The 19742-nt window shown below is 41.7% G+C and overlaps 1 protein-coding gene across 1 annotated transcript; it reads left to right on the forward strand.

Annotated features, from left to right (window-relative positions):
• The first annotated feature begins 5504 nt into the window (after positions 1-5504).
• Positions 5505-9349, forward strand: LOC4345706 (probable alpha,alpha-trehalose-phosphate synthase [UDP-forming] 9). The gene is made up of 3 exons (XM_015792576.3): positions 5505-7441; positions 8020-8293; positions 8744-9349. The coding sequence occupies exons 1-3, from the start codon at positions 5556-5558 to the stop codon at positions 9056-9058; spliced, it is 2475 nt and encodes an 824-aa protein (XP_015648062.1). The 5' UTR covers positions 5505-5555; the 3' UTR covers positions 9059-9349.
• The last annotated feature ends 10393 nt before the right edge of the window (positions 9350-19742 follow it).

Genomic DNA, 19742 nt, shown 5'->3' on the forward strand with positions numbered 1-19742 from the left:
TCCATTAACTCGCGGTGTACGTTTCCTGGATGCGTCACGCGTCCTTATCAACTCTCATGTTTTCCTCCCATTTTTTAATTTTATTTTCTACGTGCAGATTATCTATTTCTGTCTACACATAATTATTATCGCCTTATCTAAATAATAAAGAGCTCTAAATATATAATAGTCTTTCGTACTCCTATATCACATATTCCTAGTAGCATTTCCTCGGTAGTAACTGACCAAAGATGGGGAAATTTATGGTACCCAACATTATCCACTATATATATATCCAGAACAAATTCAACTCATGATAATGTTGTTTCAAAAAAGAAAAAAAAAAGAGAACAACTCATGATAAGCGAGTGCGACTGATCCATCCGCCGATACTCGAAAGGCACCACAAATATCCATCAAATGCCACAGAAACATACAAGAAAATTCCCCTTTGAACAACGAAACAATCGCAGGTTTCAAACATCACCTGCATCTTTGTCCTTTCGCCAGTGAAGTTTCTGTGTACATCCAGACAAAAGAAAAAAAAAGGAGATGCGTAATGGATAGATAGGTGACATATACTAGCTCCTACTGATAGGCATGGATAATTCATAAAACCACATGACTAGCTCCTCCTGATATACATGAGTCATCTCTCGTCCATTGTCTTTGTATGACATTGCGAAACTCTGGTTTCTTTGGGTCTAAAACACGAATATTTTTTTTCTTAACCATCCTTCGGACGACATAGACATAGGCATTTTCCCCCAAACCAATTAACCGAAAATTTTGAATTAGCATAAGTGGAAATGCCACCGCGAAAAAGAAAATGTCATATGCGCACAAAGAGATCACCTATTTTAACACATATAATTGCTTAAAGACTATGGATAATCAAATGAATATCACTAATTTTGTAGTAAAATAACATCATGCGTATCAGAATTTAGATGGTCAAATTATACGTCCAAAATTATGTCATTGTACTAGACAGGCATAATATTTTCTAATGGTCTAATTTGGGAGCAACATTTTCTAATGGTCTATTTTGGGAGCTTTGACAATTCGAGATTCTTGTAGAAGCTTCAACTACCGGACAACAGTCTAGATTTTCACTTAGATTGAGAAGTTATAAATCCAGAAAACGAATTAGAAGTCAGAAGCTGAAAAACTCAGCATATCCAGGTTCTTACTAGCTAGTCTCTCACTAGCTACTCCCTCCATTTCAAAATGTTTGACGCCGTTGACTTTTTTAAACATGTTTGACCGTTCGTGTTATTTAAAAAAATCTAAGTAATTATTACATATTTTCCTATCATTTGATTCATTGTTAAATACATTTTTATGTAGGCATACAATTTTACATATTTCACAGAAGTTTTTGAATAAGACGAACGGTCAAACCTGTGCTAAAAAGTCAACAGTGTCAAACATTTTGAAACGGAGGGAGTATTTCTTATAATCATAAGTTCCCAAACAGAGCATTAAGCAAAAGAGAGGCTTAACTCAAAACAACTTTATTATTACTTCGAAGTGGTCAGATTATTCCCGGATAAAATAGGGTGTAAATAAGACTGTGTTCGGCTCACCGAGAAGTAATAATCTTGCATGTAAAACATAACGAGTAATTAATATGTGATCAATAGATATTAGCTTAAAAAACTTTAAAAATAGATTAACATAGTTTTTATAACAACTTTTTGTTGATATTTTTTTAAAAAAACATCATTTAACCGTTCAAAAAGCATGCACGCGTGAAAAAGAAATATAGTTGGAAAAGGGGTGAAAAGAATACAGTCTTGTTATCCTTTAAGTGGACACCTCCACCCCTAAAACAAATGTCCATAACGAAAAGTGCAAATTTCTGTTTCGAAAAAATAAAAGTGCAAATTTCAGAATTATCAAGAGGAACAAAGATACGAACCGGGGCAGAGTTCGCTTGACGTGTGAATTAAGTCACGCTGCTAGACAAATCCCAGAAGTTCCGTAACGCATCGCCACGGAGAAAGGAAGGGTGGAAACGAAAAACGGAAGGCGAGCAGAGCAGCAGGAGCACGTGCTGTTGAACACGTTTGTGGGGGCCCCGGGGGCAGTTCCGTCATTCCATATTCTGCTCTTTTGGATAAGTCACGCCACTCTTTCCTGGGCAATTGTTGGCTCAGCTTCTCAGCCCTCAACCTATTTCAGAATTTCAATTTGGTCCCTACATCTTCACACTACCACTACTTTGCCTAAGAAATTTATTGGAAATGCCTGCATTCAAACTATAAAAGACACTAAAGTTGTTGGCTCTGAATATTGCTCAATTTATAAATTCGCATATAAAGATGCAGGAATTGTTACTTTGTCAAGAAAGTAATAATCAAATTAGCCAACTCTCATTTATATTTGTATGATAAAGCTTTATATTATCCGAGATTTGGCAATAATTGTAAGAGCTACTGAAACGTGAAACCATACTAGTATGAAGTTGTGAATATCTACAATCAGAGCTACTCATTGAAGGGGCTTGCAGATGTACACAAAACATTATACATTTGGCTACGTTTGGAGGTCAATATCTGGGATCTTAATACAATATTATGTGAAAACGTGTAGCAACAAAGTGGACTCGATTTTTTTTTCCGACATATTTATTCTATCTAAAATTGGACGTATTCCTATATCCTTGTCTATTTGCAAACAGAAATATGAGGGTTGATTTATAATCTCCAAAACTAAAAACCACTGTATTTTGAAAATACAATGATTTTAGACAAAGCGGTCAATACATAAATAGATGTAACAAACATTTTGTATGGATTAATTAACAACATATATGTACATTAGCCAAGCCTATGAAGCCATGGGGGTTGTTAGTATAAAGACCAAATGTCAAGGTTTTCATTCATCAATTCATACCAAAAGCTATAGGAATTTATGAATATTGCTTTTGCTGCAAATTGTACCATTTTAATGCTGGTGATAGCGGCGATCCTTATCCATCTAGTCATAAATGTTATTTGATACGCCCATATTTCCAAACACTAAGAAATCATTAGATATAAATGCACAAATCTCACTAGAGAAGTTATATGGTGTATAATTATACACAATTAACCGCAAAACGACACATAAACTTTAACCGGTATAGTAAATGCCAGATACGAATGGTGTAAATATCAAGCAAACTTTTAATTTTATTGCACAATCCTTATAGTTTGGAACAAATTCATTTTTCATGGCACATAGACCAATGTATCACATTTTTTATTGCATGTCGAACACAAGTTTATTAAATGGATACTAGACGGAAGGTATTGCAAATCTATAAGTATATGAGAGGATGCGTTGATTTTTTTTAGTTTTTATTTATCATAGTAGATGAACTATAATGAAAACCGCTTAATTTTCTACCAATTTCACATTTTTAATGTTGATTCTAGCAGCGGATCCTTATCAATCGAGGCATAAAAAATAGCTTACTATGTCCAAAGTTGCCAGCACTAAGAAATCATTCACTATTAAAGCACAAAGCTCACTAGCTAGAGAGGCGTATACGTTGTATAGTTGTATACTATTAACCGCAAAACAGCATAGAAGCTTTAATTAGTGTAGTAAATGACAGGTATGAATGGCGTAAATATCAAGCAGACATTTTATTTTATTGCACAATCCTTATTCTTGGAATAATTTCATTTTTCATTACACATAAAACAATGTATCACTTTTTTTATTACGTGTCGAACACAAGTTCATAAATTGATGTTAGATGTGATGGGAGTGCAAATATGTTAGTATATGAGACAAAATGGTGAGGTTTTTGAATAGTTGCCGGCACTAAGAAATCATTAGCTCTTAACGTATGAAGCTCACTAGAGGACATTACACATTGTATAGTTGTACACCATTAACTGCAAAACAACATAATAGCTTTAATCAGCGTAGTAAATACCTGATGTGAATTGTGTAAATACCAGGCAAACCTTTTATTTATTGCACAATCCTTATACTTTGGAATAATGTTTTTTTTTTCACAACACATGGACCAATGTATCACATTCTTGATTGCGTGTTGAACACAAGTTCAAAAAACTGATGCTAGATGGGATGGGAGTGCAAATATGTGAGCATATGAGAGGAAATGTTAAGTTTTTTTATTTCACTCATCATAGTAGATGGATATATGAAAACCGTTTAATTTCCTGCAAATTGTTCCTTTTTAATGTTGATGCTAGCAGCGGATTCTTATATATCTAGTCATAAAAGCCGCTTACTACGTCCATAGTTTCAGCACTAAGAAATGATTAGCCCTTAACACACAAAGCTCACCAGAGGAGAGTATACGTTGTATAGTTGTATACCATTAACAACAAAACGACATAGAACCTTAAATCGGTGTAGTAAATATCATATGTGAATGGTGTAAACATCAGGCATAACTAATGTATCACATTTTCTATTGCGTGTTGAACACAAGTTTAGAAAATAGATACTAGATGGGATACAAATGCAAATATGTGTATATGAGAGGAAATGTTGATGCTTTCGGTTTTTATAAGTCATCGTAGATGAACTCATGAAAACCGCTTAATTGTACATTTTAATGCTAGTGCTATCAACGAATCCTTATCTATATAGTCATAAAAAGCGGCATGGTACGTCGATGGTTGCCAGCACTGAGAAATCATTAGCCACTAATGCACAAAGTTCACTAGAGGAGCGTATACATTGTATAGTTGTATACAATTAACCGCAAAACGACATAGAAGGTTTAATCGATATAGTAAATGACAAATATAAATGGCGTAAATATCAGACAAATATTTTATTTTATTTCACAATCCTTATACTTTGTAATTATTTTATTTTACATGACACATAGATCATTGTATCACATTTTCGATTGCGTGTCAAACACAAGTTCAAAAAATTAATGTTAGATGGGATGCGAGTGCAAATCTGCGAGTATACGAGAGGAAATAGTGAGGTATTTGGATTTCATTCGTCATAGTAAATAAACTTATGAAAAGCATTTAATTTCCTACCAATCCTACATTTTTAATGTTGATGCTAGCTGGGGATCCTTATCTATCTAGTTATAAAAGCCGACCGATGCGTGCATAGTTGCCTGCGCTAAAAAATCATTAGCTCTTGACCCACAAAGCTCACCAGAGAACATTATACATGGACGTAGAAGCTTTAATCAGTGCAGTAAATATCATATGTAAATGGCGTAAATATTAAGCTAACCTTTTTTATTTTATTACATATCCCTTATATTTTGGAATATTTTTATTTCTCATAAATGTGTCAATCACATTTTCTCCCACATATCGAAAAATAAATGTAGCAAAGCTACAGAGGATAGGTAACTGGGAGTCCAAAATTTTCATTTATGTCCCGGTTTGATTTTTGGAAAACCGGCAACGTCAGGGTCCAGGCTGTAAAAACACGCTTTGGCCGCGAGGCGCCAGCTGTGTCGCTCGTCTGCCCTCGAGGCGCGGCCAAGGCCAACAAATAGCCTCGCCTCCCGGCCCACCCCCGTCCAGTTCCACGAAAACCCAAACGGCCAAACCCCTGTGTTTGCCGTGACGATGCCCTCCCTCCCCAACTCCGGCGACGAGGGCGGCGCCCCGCCTCCGACTCCGCCGCCGCCGGGGGCGCGCCGCGTGGTGGTCGCCCACCGCCTCCCCCTCCGCGCGGATCCCAATCCGGGCGCGCCGCACGGGTTCGACTTCTCCCTCGACCCGCACGCGCTCCCGCTCCAGCTCTCCCATGGCGTCCCCCGCCCCGTCGTCTTCGTCGGCGTGCTCCCCTCCGCCGTCGCCGAGGCCGTCCAGGCGTCCGACGAGCTCGCGGCCGATCTCCTCGCGCGGTTCTCATGCTACCTGGTGTTCCTCCCCGCCAAGCTCCACGCCGACTTCTACGACGGCTTCTGCAAGCACTACATGTGGCCGCATCTCCACTATCTCCTCCCGCTCGCGCCCTCCTACGGCAGGGGCGGCGGCCTCCCCTTCAACGGCGACCTCTACCGCGCCTTCCTCACCGTCAACACCCACTTCGCCGAGCGCGTGTTCGAGCTCCTCAACCCCGACGAGGACCTGGTGTTCGTCCACGACTACCACCTCTGGGCGTTCCCCACCTTCCTCCGCCACAAATCCCCGCGCGCCCGCATAGGTTTCTTCCTCCACTCTCCCTTCCCCTCCTCCGAGCTCTTCCGCGCCATCCCCGTCCGCGAGGACCTCCTCCGCGCCCTCCTCAACGCCGATCTCGTGGGCTTCCACACCTTCGATTACGCGCGCCACTTCCTCTCCGCGTGCTCCAGGGTCCTCGGCCTCTCCAACCGCTCGCGCCGCGGCTACATCGGGATCGAGTACTTCGGCCGCACGGTGGTCGTCAAGATCCTCTCCGTCGGCATCGACATGGGCCAGCTCCGCGCGGTTCTGCCGTTGCCGGAGACGGTCGCCAAGGCCAACGAGATTGCTGACAAGTACAGGGGACGACAGCTGATGCTCGGCGTGGACGACATGGATTTGTTCAAGGGGATTGGGCTCAAGCTCTTGGCCATGGAGAGGCTGCTGGAGTCGCGGGCGGACTTGCGTGGCCAGGTGGTCCTCGTGCAGATCAACAACCCGGCGCGGAGCCTTGGCCGCGACGTCGACGAGGTCCGCGCGGAGGTGCTGGCGATCCGTGACCGGATCAATGCCCGGTTCGGCTGGGCGGGGTACGAGCCGGTGGTTGTGATCGACGGCGCCATGCCGATGCACGACAAGGTGGCGTTCTACACGTCCGCGGACATCTGCATCGTGAATGCCGTGCGCGACGGGCTGAACAGGATACCGTACTTCTACACCGTGTGCCGGCAGGAGGGCCCGGTTCCCACCGCTCCTGCCGGGAAGCCGAGGCAGAGCGCCATCATCGTGTCAGAGTTTGTCGGGTGCTCGCCGTCGCTGAGCGGCGCGATCCGCGTCAACCCCTGGAACGTGGACGACGTCGCGGACGCCATGAACACGGCGCTGAGGATGAGCGACGGCGAGAAGCAGCTGCGCCAGGAGAAGCACTACAGGTACGTGAGCACGCACGACGTCGTCTACTGGGCGCAGTCGTTCGACCAGGACCTGCAGAAGGCCTGCAAGGACAACTCGTCCATGGTGATCCTCAACTTCGGCCTCGGCATGGGCTTCCGCGTCGTCGCGCTCGGCCCCAGCTTCAAGAAACTCTCACCCGAGCTCATTGACCAAGCATACCGCCAGACTGGCAACAGGCTCATCTTACTGGACTACGATGGCACAGTGATGCCACAGGGGCTGATCAACAAGGCGCCCAGTGAGGAAGTGATCCGTACTCTGAATGAACTGTGCTCTGATCCGATGAACACCGTTTTCGTCGTCAGCGGGCGGGGCAAGGATGAACTGGCTGAATGGTTTGCACCATGCGACGAGAAGCTGGGGATCTCTGCAGAGCACGGCTACTTCACAAGGTAAGCACAAGATTTCCTCCCTATTCTCTTGGCATGTTCCTTCGTTGGTTAGGTGAAACTGTGGTTGCTGTCGGCCTAGGCATTGTTAGGTGACAAATGGATAAGGTGCCTGGTATAGTGTATATTCTCGAACTAGCAATTCTTCTGTAATCAGGTCACTACCCTGAACTGGGTGGTGACAATCTGCTGGCTTGCATTATGATACTAAACAGGAGTAGAGATGGTGGTATTTAAGTAGAGGGCCTTTGTGATTCTATCTTTTCTGTTAGAATACACATGTTCTGAATGAAATACTACATGTGAACATGACAAAGAGGATTTGCTTTATCTAGAATACCGAAAAGGTTGGTAATGAGTCGATGTTGATTGACAAATGCTCTGTAAAGTATAGCTATTCTGAATTTTATATAGGTTCTTCACAGTATAGATAATACAGGGCAACAACTGACTACTCCTGTGGGATTGAAGTTCTTGATTCTACTAGCATTACTTTATGTTGGTGTGCATGTGACTGTGAGGAGATTAAGGAATAAGATTGGCTGCTTGTGCTTAAGTAGTAACTCTGTTTTGTTTATCAGGTGGAGCAGGGATTCTCCCTGGGAGTCATGCAAGTTGGTGACACATTTTAATTGGAAGAACATCGCAGGGCCTGTAATGAAGCACTACAGTGATGCAACCGATGGGTCATACATCGAGGTTAAAGAAACATCACTAGTGTGGCACTATGAGGAAGCCGATCCGGATTTTGGATCATGCCAGGCCAAAGAGCTCCAGGACCACCTGCAGAATGTGCTTGCGAACGAGCCAGTCTTTGTGAAGAGCGGCCATCAGATTGTGGAAGTTAATCCTCAGGTACGGAAACCTATATTAAAGTCGCCCCGTATCATCTCTTTGGTAGTATTTCTGAATGGGTTCACATCCGATATATCTCTGTATCATCTTTTTGGATTGCTATCTCACTTTCGAATGCTGAGACCAAGACGAAAAGAACAAGTCTCAATTCCACCGGTAGCTGTCATGATCAAGCAAGCATTGCTTTCAGACCAAAAGACATTAGATTAGACTGACTTTAAGAAGCTTCATCCACCTCATATTCAGCTACCATATCCCTTTGGCACGTACTGCATCATTCAATATAATTCGGTCTAATAAAAATTTCATGGGCCACGCCTGCTACATATCTTCTGTCGGCTGTATTTTTTTTCCTAATATCTCCAGCTTATCTCCTCGAGCAGTCTTTTTTTTTATTTGCCATCACTTGTCCTATTTTGTCTCACCACCTATACTATTATTCCTATGCAGGGTGTGGGCAAAGGAGTCGCCGTGCGTAATCTCATTTCAACCATGGGAAATCGTGGCAGCTTGCCAGATTTCATCCTCTGCGTCGGCGATGACCGGTCGGATGAAGACATGTTCGAGGCTATGATCAGCCCTTCGCCTGCGTTCCCGGAGACTGCACAGATCTTCCCCTGCACTGTTGGCAACAAGCCGAGCTTGGCCAAGTACTACCTGGATGACCCGGCTGATGTTGTGAAGATGCTCCAGGGCCTGACGGACTCGCCGACCCAGCAGCAACCGCGGCCCCCCGTCTCGTTCGAAAACTCGCTAGATGATTGAAGGATCAAGAAGAGGTCGCGTGACATATATGCTCGTGAGAAAGAGCCCCGTTCATTTCGTTCATGATTGCTTTTTGTAATTAGCAGAAAGAGAGAGAGAAAAAATGGTTTTGGGGGGAGGTGTGAAAATGGGAAAAGGGCAAAGGTGAGCAAAAACTGACTAGTGATCGATCGGTAGGTTACAGATGTTCATGTTTTACCCGGTAGGCAGTTCTTTTGTACAAACGTCAAAAGTTTTTTTTTTCCCTGCCTAGATCGTCAGAAGAAACAAAATCATATGGTTCGGTGACCATCTGTCGATTGTTCTTTACCTCACCCGAGATTTGCAGGGCTGCCAGCTGCCAGGCTGCGTCAATGCCGAGTGCTACTAGCACTGACAGTTGCATCTTCTGAAAGCTGGCTTGCTCTGTTCTCAGCTCTCCCTACCAATTTTTACAGGCGGCAGCTTGGTGTTAAATGCCCCCCCTGTACCGTCTCTGCGGCGAGCCAACATCTGTACAGCACTAGTACATCTTTGCCATGCCATGCCATCCCCTCTCGCGTCAGACTTGCTGGATTCTGTTGGTTGCCACGAGGCTTTCCGTCGCCTGCGTGTGTTTCCAACTGTTCTGCTCGCCGCTGGGACACATCCGTCCGACGCCGTGGTGTTTGCTCGGTGCTCCAGCTTTGACAGAGACGGACATCGAGTAGTAGCGAAGAACAGAAAAGCCGGCTCGTGTACAAGCAGTCTGTACAACTGTAAGAGCCTCGAAAGGTACTACTACTGGAGTACAACTATAGTCTGCATCTCTCCGTTAAAAATTCTACTCGTATATCATTCCAAAACCGAAGGAGAGCGAAGCAAGTCAGGAAGACGGCGCGGCGCGCGGTGTCCGGGTCTTCCCCGACACCGCGCGCGCGCGACACCGACGGGCGGCTAAGCCAGGACGCAAGCGCGATATCGTCGTCGTCGTTCGCCGTCGGTGACTCCCACCGGGGAGCGTGGACGACGGCGACGACTTCCACCGTTGCCTCGACTTGTCACGCATGGACCATGCCGAAGCTACGGTAGGAAAAGTCGCTCGAATAATCGAATTCCTGAAAGATTCTTCGCCTCCTCTGCGCCGGTAGTATCTCGGCGCGCGAGGCTGTTGCTGTCGCCCCGTTTCAGGTGCCGAATTCTTGCAGAACTCGAACTCTCTTTCACTCTCTCTCACCCGTGTGTGTCATCTCTATCAGATCACCTCATTTGTCGTCCCACTTCCTCTGACCGCCATTCTGGTCGCACGCACACACAGCCCAAAGCCCCAAACGTGAGCAAGTGTAAGGCTGAGTTCTTATGTCAGTTTTCCCAACTCACATCTCTCGTTTTCCGCGCGCATGTTTTTCAAGCTGCTAAACTGTGTATTTTTTGAAAAAAAAAATTCTACGCGAAAGTTGTTTTAAAAAATCATATTAATCTATTTTTTTTAAAAATAAAGTTAATGCTTAATTAATATTACAATAATACGTACTTCGTTTTACGTACCGGGGAGGAGCGGTTCCCAACCCTCTCCTAGAACACAGCCTGAGTATATATTCTGTACACTAACACGACACTATATACAACGTTTTCTTGAAAAGCTCTCCTGGTAAACAAAGCAAAAGTCTCAGATGATGGGGATACAACACAAGCAAAGCTCACCAGTCACCACTAGTAACAACCAAACAAGAAGCGTGCCAAACCAAACCAGCTGAGCTCGATCGCCGGTGATGTAGCTGCATATGTCATGTGCTTCATTCAGATCAAAGGTTTCTTGCCGGCTGCGTTAGCTTTAGGATCCAAAGGACAGGAGGCACACAACGGCTCACATCACGATCCATCCGTCGTCCTGCATGGATCGAGTTGCTAGTGGACCAACATATGTAGTACACTAGTACTTTGCCTGTGATCGCGAGGAGATCTTTTGGAATGTTCCTGCCGTCCCACCTAAGGTGAATGCAGCATCGCAGCCATGCAATGCAATTATGCAACTGCAAGTAAAGCTAAGATCAGGATGATTATGAGGAAAAGTTCAGGAGATCGATGAGACGACGAGAGATGATCAGTATTCAGTAGTATAATAGACTTGTCGTGCCGGAGAAGGCCTGTCCTGTCCAGCTACGGAAGAGGAAGATGCTGGGGCGCAAGAAATTCTCTTTTCGTTTGAAAACGATGTCACCAAAGCGAAAGATCAAAATTATGCACACACATTTATAGATATATTTAGCTAGGAAGATAGCCTTTGCTTGCTTCTACATGCATGTACAAACTGTCGTTTGTGAAAGTGGATTATTATCATGTACAGTACTTCTGATATTTAAGCCGCCCACGAGTGCAATTGATAAGTCATGAACCCATGACTATATCTTGCTGGTACTCCAGCAAATTCATAATTGTTGTACTTGAAAAGAAATCCCATATGGTTGGTCCTGTTAGGTGTGGCTTTTCCTTAGCTTTTTTCTTATCTGGGAGAATTTTTAATCCAAACATTCTGAGCCATTTGTGTATAATATCTCCATGAGGATATCATATCTTCCGTCCTTTATTTTGAAGTTTGGCCTCTTATGTTTTCCTTTTATTTTCCTCGGTTTTAATTCATTGTACCAAACTTTTCTCTTTTTTTCTTATTACATGGAAGACATATAACCACGCACACCACTGTGTGTACATGCTTATACACACGCGCACCTATGGTTACACCTCTTGAACCATTCTCAAAGCAGAGGCAGAGACCAGTGGCCAATCTCTAGCCTTATTAATAATATATTAGTAATATTTGGGAGTTGATAGTCATGTAGCTATGACGGCACCACTAAACAGCCGGTGTGAGGTGGTGTTTAGATCCAGGGACTTAACTTTAACTTTAGTACCTGTCTTTAGACACTAATTTAGAGTATTAAATATAGACTACTTACAAAACTAATTACATAAATAAAAGCTAATTCACGAGACAAATTTTTTAAGCCTAATTAATCTATAATTAGAGAATGTTTACTGTAGCATCACATAGGCTAATCATAGATTAATTAGGCTCATTAGATTCGTCTCGCAAATTAGTCCAAGATTATGGATGGGTTTTATTAATAGTCTACGTTTAATATTTATAATTAATTTTCAAACATCCGATGTGATAGGGACTTAAAAGTTTTAGTCCCATCTAAACATGGCCTGAACTTCTCTATCATGTACTGGAAAAGTTTACACTCCTCATATGTGTCATTGAAAAAAAAAGGTTGTCATTACAATATATATATACACTCCCTATAACTATTTTAGACTTGTGTACATAAAAGAATTGGTTAAATATTAATTATCCTATATATTTAAGGTAACACTATATAATTAGAAAAAGATATAACGGTACTAACAACCACAGGATTGCTTTTCCCTACCACCAACCAACACCGGTCCACTGCCCTCCTTCATCTTCGTAGCTTAGGAGCCACCACCGGCACCTTGCTGCCCGCCCTAGTGCACTACCCGCCACTTCCCACGTCCATCTCTCTAAACCTGATGATCTCCCATGTTTTTCCCTCAACCCTCTTACCACCTCAACCCTAATCCGAAATACTAAACCATAACTTGTTAGACTATCATTAGTCGCTGGAGCTTCATCATAACTGGAAGATAAGGGGTTGCCGGAGCACGAATCCTGAAGCAAATAGTAAGGCTAGAAATTTGCAAGATTTTGACCTTACAAGATAGTCAATTTTAATCTAGCTGCAATACTGATAGATCATATATATGCCTTTATGAAATATGTAACTGTAGTAGCAACAAGGATCGAAGGAAGTGACGATAAGCTGAAGAACACAGCACATGCATTGAAGTTCAGCAATTCTACAAGATAAGTACAACTGCTGAATTTTTTTTCTCCATCACCAATGCCACGTGCTGCACATTCCGTGGATGTTTGGATAAGCTAGCTTGTAGTATGCAGAAACCCGATGCACACACATGCATCTTTCCAAAGTATCAATGTCCGCGAACAACAAGTCGTCGTCGTTGGATCGCCGTGCACGATGATCAGCTCGAGGCTAGCTAGCTAGTAGATGGTAGAGACTAGAGGTTAATTTCCATAATTCCATGAGCTATGGTTGGAAACATGGCTGGCGTTTAGCTGCTGTGGATAAGTTAAGGCCACTGTTGATAATTGGCACGGTTTGATTGGATTGGTGTACAGATTGCCATCCAAATCAAGTATTATTTTGTTTCCAAAGCAGGAAGAGATTTGGATGGTTCAAATGGTCAATAGAGCCAACAGAGTGGATTTGTATTCAGGTCCGGTTTATATAGTTCGCGAGACCAAATTTATTTGACGTGTCACATCGGATATACGGATACACATTATTTAAAGTATTAAACGTAGATTAATAACAAAACAAATTACAGATTTCGCATGTAAACTGCGAGACAAATTTATTAAGCCTAATTAATCCGTTATTAGCAAATATTTACCGTAGCACCAATCATGGAACAATTAGATTTAAAAGATTCGTCTTGTAATTTACATGCAATTTCTGTAATTAGTTTTTTTCTATATTTAATACTCCATACAGTCCAAATATTTAACGTGACAGAGTGAAAAGTTTCTGCGTGAGAACTAAACAGGGCCTTAGTGACCTGCAAAGTCTGTAAACACAACTTTACATCCTACCATCTGTCATGCATACTATTCGTTGGCTGCAACAAGCTAGAATCCGCAGCCAAAAATAATTGATATTGTTGGTAGAAGACTAATCTATTGTTCATCGACACCGACAAAAGATACAGCCACATTACTGGGGACACATGGCATAAACACGAAGCAAGGGTCTCACTTAATCCTCTGTCAATCAGATCAGACCGTAATCAACAAGCGCGGCGCATCAAATCTGTCAGAAATTTCTCCCGAGGAAGTCGTCGCTGCACGGAGCAATTCCGGCCTGGAGTTGATAAGGATCTGATCCATTATCTGACTGCAAATTTCTCCTCATTACCTCGCAAAAAAAAATATTTTGTGAGTTTAATATATTTTTCTTCAAAAAACTACGCTTATTTGCACATGCACATAATCATCTGAACCCCTGTAAAGTATCTCTCTGAGAATAAGCCAGATAGCCGGTATATGTGTCCAGAGCGATGAAATCATCGTAAACGTCTCGATATCGACCGATACACGTGTTATATATTACTCCCTCCGTCCCAAAATAACTACAACCATGATTTTCCGCGTATAATTTTGACCGTTCGTCTCATTAAAATTTTTTTTTAAAAATTTAAAACATAAATTACGAGTAAAATACTATTCATGTTTTATCATCTCATAACAACAAAATGCTAATTATAAAAAGTTTCAAATAAGACGGATAATTAAAATTAGGCGTGAAACTTGTGGCTGCGTTTATTTTGGGACAGATGTAGTACTTAAAAAAAAGATAATTAACCTTAAATCGCCTTAAATTTGTGTACCGAATAAGCGAGATTTAGGATCTGAACGTCAACGCATCTCGGCTTCCAATCTAACTCGTCGTGCACATGCGAAATGACACCCACATAAGTTAAGTACGATCTGATTTAAACGGTTAGGATGACGGGTACATTTCGAGTTACGATGACAGGTACATTTCGACAAGTTCCCTGACCTCGATGATAAAATACTCGATAGTAGCTAGTACGGAAACATTGCAAGTTTGCAACTTGTGATGACAAACAAAAATCAACATCGTCTCAATCGTTCGGTTAGTACGATGTCAAGTTGGTTGTCATCATCTTTAATTGATCAATCACGCATACCCCTTCTCCGTGCTAAACAAACCAACTTGCTGAGTTTGAATTTTGTAAAAAAAAAAAGAAAAAAAATCAACTTCTACATTCTTATCTACTCTTAGCACACAAATTTAAAAAATATATTCCTTAAATGCCTCTTACCAACCAACCATCCAATACAACTTTAACAATAATAAATGGTATTTTGGTCCTTTCATCTCTCTAGTACTACCTCTAGCCCATAATAATTATATTTCTAGAAGTTAAACTTGTCCTAAAATAATTGTCACAATAGAGTACTAATGATTACATTAATCACTTTTCATCCAAATTTCTTCCTATTTTATTCTCAACTATCTTTTCATTCTTACATATAAACCATTTAATAAGAGATATCATAGTCTTTCTTCAAACCTTAATATATGCATGCCAAACAACTTAGAATTATAACTAATTTGGGACGGATGCAGTAGTATAGTTGTATTGGGAATCTAGGAATCTAGTTTTTATGGGACAAAGTGAGTATGCTCTATATTTCCTCCATACCAAAATAAGTTCACTTTTCACCCACCCCATATATACCAATACAAAACCAAAAATTAGAATACCCTCACTTTCTAAATCCCAATGTAATTATTACTTTCTTTATCTATTCTCAACAATTTAGTTCATAAACTCTGATACCATGATTACTAAAAGGTGAACTTATTTAGAGATAAATCGGAGAAGCGACAAGTGAACTTATTCTGGGATGAGGACGGAAGGTGTCCTATACTACTACTATATTACTAGCAAAACCTACGAGCCTCGTATGACATGAAAATGAGATCTAGGTGATCTTATTAGACCATAGTCCCTCCATCCCAAAATAACTCAACCTAGAATGGGGCAGGACATATCCTAGTTCAACGAATCTGGATATGTTCATCCCATTCCATCCTTTATAAAGTTACTTTGGGATGGAGGGAGTAGAAAATAAGAAAATATACAACCATGGTTACCTAACTTATTAAGCTTCTCATGTTTGTTCATTGCTTCCGCATTAATAACAGATAGAAAAATTATTCATCTTTAAACCTTGATGTTTTAACTTTTTTCAGTAAATAACAAATACTTAAAAACATGTCTTATCAAAGTGTATTGCATTTTCCACTCAAGCATAAACTTTTGTTTATTATAGTTTAGTCAAACTATTTTAGAGTAATTAATGGTCAAAATAAAATATCGTAGTCCACGATAACAGTAATTTGTGAGTGGAACCGAAGTATTCTATTTCAGTCCCCCATGACAGGTCTAACTGACCTACTCTTCATCTCGCAATTTGTTGGGAATTGAACATGTGTTAAAAGCACACACCTTTTACCACTGCACACTATCAAGTGCATCTCATAATTTTTGAGCTGTTGCGTACACTGGAACTGCAGAAGGGACAATTGAAGATGTGTTCTGCCAATTCTGAGCATACAAAAGGCACCACCAATATCTGTTCCGTTCTACCTTTTACCAAGCAAATGGATCAAGTTAGGCCAAAGAAAGTTAGGATGTCCACCAAACTTCTGTCCGAGGCTCACACCGCGATCTAATCCCTTCGTCAATATGTTCTGCCAATTCTGAGCATGCAAAAGGTGCCCATCATGTATTCGTGTCGTCTGTACCATTCTGCTAGTACCTTTTACCGTGCAGATGAATCATGTTAGGCAATAAAAGTTAGATATGCTTGACCAAGACAGATAAAGATAATCCAAGCTCACACCATTTAGTCTTTTTTTTTTAAAAAAAGAAAAGGGCCGTCTATTTTTTGTCACCTAAAAATGTGAATTTTAGTTACTTTTTGACAGCCTAGCTAGATTACCAAATTTACATAGCTATCTCCAACACATGATTTGTTGCAAGGTGACCTTTTGCCAACATAAAATCAGTTGGCAAAGATGGGTCATTGTGTAGAGCTAGATGATTGTTCACTCCATTGAAATTTTGAAGGGAAATATATGATTTAATCATTTGATTCAAAGGTTTCCTTAGGAGTTTTTTTATAGGATTAAAATCACTGGTGAAGAAACTGTTTGTAGTCCCGGTTGGTAACCCCCTTTAGTCCCGGTTGTCCAATCGGGACTACGAATCCGAGACTAAAGATAGCTATCTTTAGTCCCGGGTGAAATAACCGGGACTAAAGATCGATCTTTAGTCCCGGTTCGTGTTACCAACCGGGACTAAAGATCGATCAGCCACGTGGCCTGCCAAACCATCTTTAGTCCTGGTTTATGTTACCAACCGGGACTAAAGATGGTGCACCATTTTTTTTATTTGCATGGCCCTGTTTGCTGCATGGTTGATTATATATATATATATCTATATATATACATACATATGTTACAATACATATATATGCATAATATATAGGCATATATATATATATATATATATATATATATATATATATATATATATATATATATATGCATATGTATAAATCATATATTACACACACATATGTACAATTTAAAGCACTTAACATTTTATGTGCATATATATATGTTACCAAAATATATATTAACACAAAAGTAAATGTGTACATATATAAATATATATATACATGCATATATAGTACAATTCATTTGCTCGGTAGCTATAGCTACGACTTCGACGCCGGCGTTATGTCAGAAGAGGAAGGACCAACGTTATGAATTGTTGATCCGTCGTAGTAGAATTCACCGTCGGGATTAAGGACTTCTTCGTTGATGAATCCCATCAGTTGTTCTTGAACAGCCGTGATAAAATCCTTGTGTGGGAGATTATCCCTCATGTGAATACGGTATCGTTCGAAAAATAATGACGTATCAATATATGAAATTAATAAACAACTTAACAAATCGATACGCAATGAAATTTTGAATGGTTTATGTATACGTACATCGAGCTCTCGTGATTTGCATATTTGGTTTGATAGGCAGTGGGCATACTCGCATACGTAGTAGCCGCATAAGTTAGTTCCCTGGTCCTGCTTTGCACACTACATGAGAAACGATGAGAGATTTAATATACTCTTTATATTAACTGTAATTAGAGATTCAATTCAATATAATTTTGGATCATGCATGTACTCACTAGAAAATGAAACCTCCGTCCAAGTTTTTCTTTCCAAGTCCCGCGGACCAATTGACGGAACCGATCCCAAGCCATACATATGCAGTTGCAAGCTATGATTAATTAATTATTACCTGAGATCAACATAATAGCAATAGATTCCCCGCGACTTTGGAATAGATGGCATTATATTACCTGTCTATCAGTTTGAAGACCTTGTCAAAAATCTTCTCCTCTTTATTCATTGAGTCGTACACAGTGACTCTGCATGCGTACAAGTCGAAGAATAACAGGACCCAGTGGAATCTGGAATATGCGTGAGATGAGATATATATAATCGAAAATGTACATGCTATATGTATGAGAACGAAATTTGTTCGAACGACAATAAAAACTCACTCTGTGTTGTACGGCAGTAGTATGTACGTCTTGAAATGCTGCTGCGTTAGGAGATGGACGAGATTGTCCTTTGTGTCTTTCTCGTACTTGTCGATCATTTCGGTGTTGATTTTCCGAGGGTCGATGAACCCAGTATCGTAGACCCTCCGCCGTCGGGCCCTTTGAATCTCCATTCTACAACGATGAAAGGAAAGTATTATTGCTTACATATATGCCAGGAGCTAATTATTGAATGAAACAAATCGAACTCAAAGATACTCACAAAATCCATGCGCTCAGAAGAGAGACGTCGAGGGCGTCCAACTGGTAAAGATCGAAGAGATCCTTGAAATGGATCCAGAGAACATCTTCTCCTTGCAAGAAGTCGGGGTTTCTGATCCTCGCTCTGAACATCTCTCTACCCTTGGCGCTCATTTCCATGTACCGTTCATGGAATTTGTACATCTGTGTTGGTAGGGACTGCAGCTGTTCAGGTTTGACAAGCGGTTTACCAAGTTCAAACTTGTATGCCACTTCCGCCTTCGGGATTGGTGCGCCTCCAACCAACTGATCCACAGTTAGACCGGTGTTTGAAATGAATTCCGTTATGCCAAAATCTTCGCCGGTCACCAACGGCTCGACCTCTTGGTTTGGTTGTTCTCCAAGCTGAGGGACTGGTTTGGACTTCTTGTGATAGGCTCTCTGAAGTGTTCGGTCATAGTCCAATATCTGTAACGCCTCCTTGTTTGTTGTGGACATTCCCTTGAAGAAGTTCTTCACGCTCGGGTCAATAGGTATCTTCTTTTCAGGACTCCGAGGCTTGAGTTGCCTCTTCACCTCTCCTGCCACATAAGCATCAAGCTCCTCTTGACTGCAATCGTACGGTGGCTCCTTGTTTTTGGTGGCGTCAACTTTCACCTTCTTCGTTGCCCTTGTGCGGGCAGGCGGTGGAGCTTGGCGAGACCTTGTCTTGGGAGGTGCAGGCGGACACGGTGGAGGCGGAGGAGCCGGAGGAGCCGGAGGAGATGGTGCAGCAGGAGGTGGCGGAGGAGCCGGAGGAGTTGGTGCACGAGACGCCGCTTGTCGCCCAGGAAGGATGATGTACTGCTTGCGCCATAGTATGATGGCGTGGCTTGTGTCTCGTAGATGCGTCTCACCGTCTCCTCCTGGGTAGTCCAACTCGAGGTCCTCGTACGCGGCTTCCACCAGCTCAACTTCGACCCTCGAGTATCCTGCTGGAATCGGCCTGCAGTGGTAAGTCCCGGAAGGGTCCGTTGGGATGGCCATTCCCGACGCCACCTACATATGATGAGAGGTTATCTATTAGTAATCAACCTAAGCAGCAACTTGCGGAATGTACAAGTCAAAAATCATCAAACTACGAGTATACCTTGATTGATAAGTTCTTGAAGGATTGATAAGTTCTTGAAGGGAATATGCAGCTCACATGGTGTCCGCTGCGTGATCTCATCAA

This window comes from Oryza sativa, chromosome 8, assembly GCF_034140825.1.
Source record: "Oryza sativa Japonica Group chromosome 8, ASM3414082v1".
NCBI lineage: Eukaryota > Viridiplantae > Streptophyta > Magnoliopsida > Poales > Poaceae > Oryza > Oryza sativa.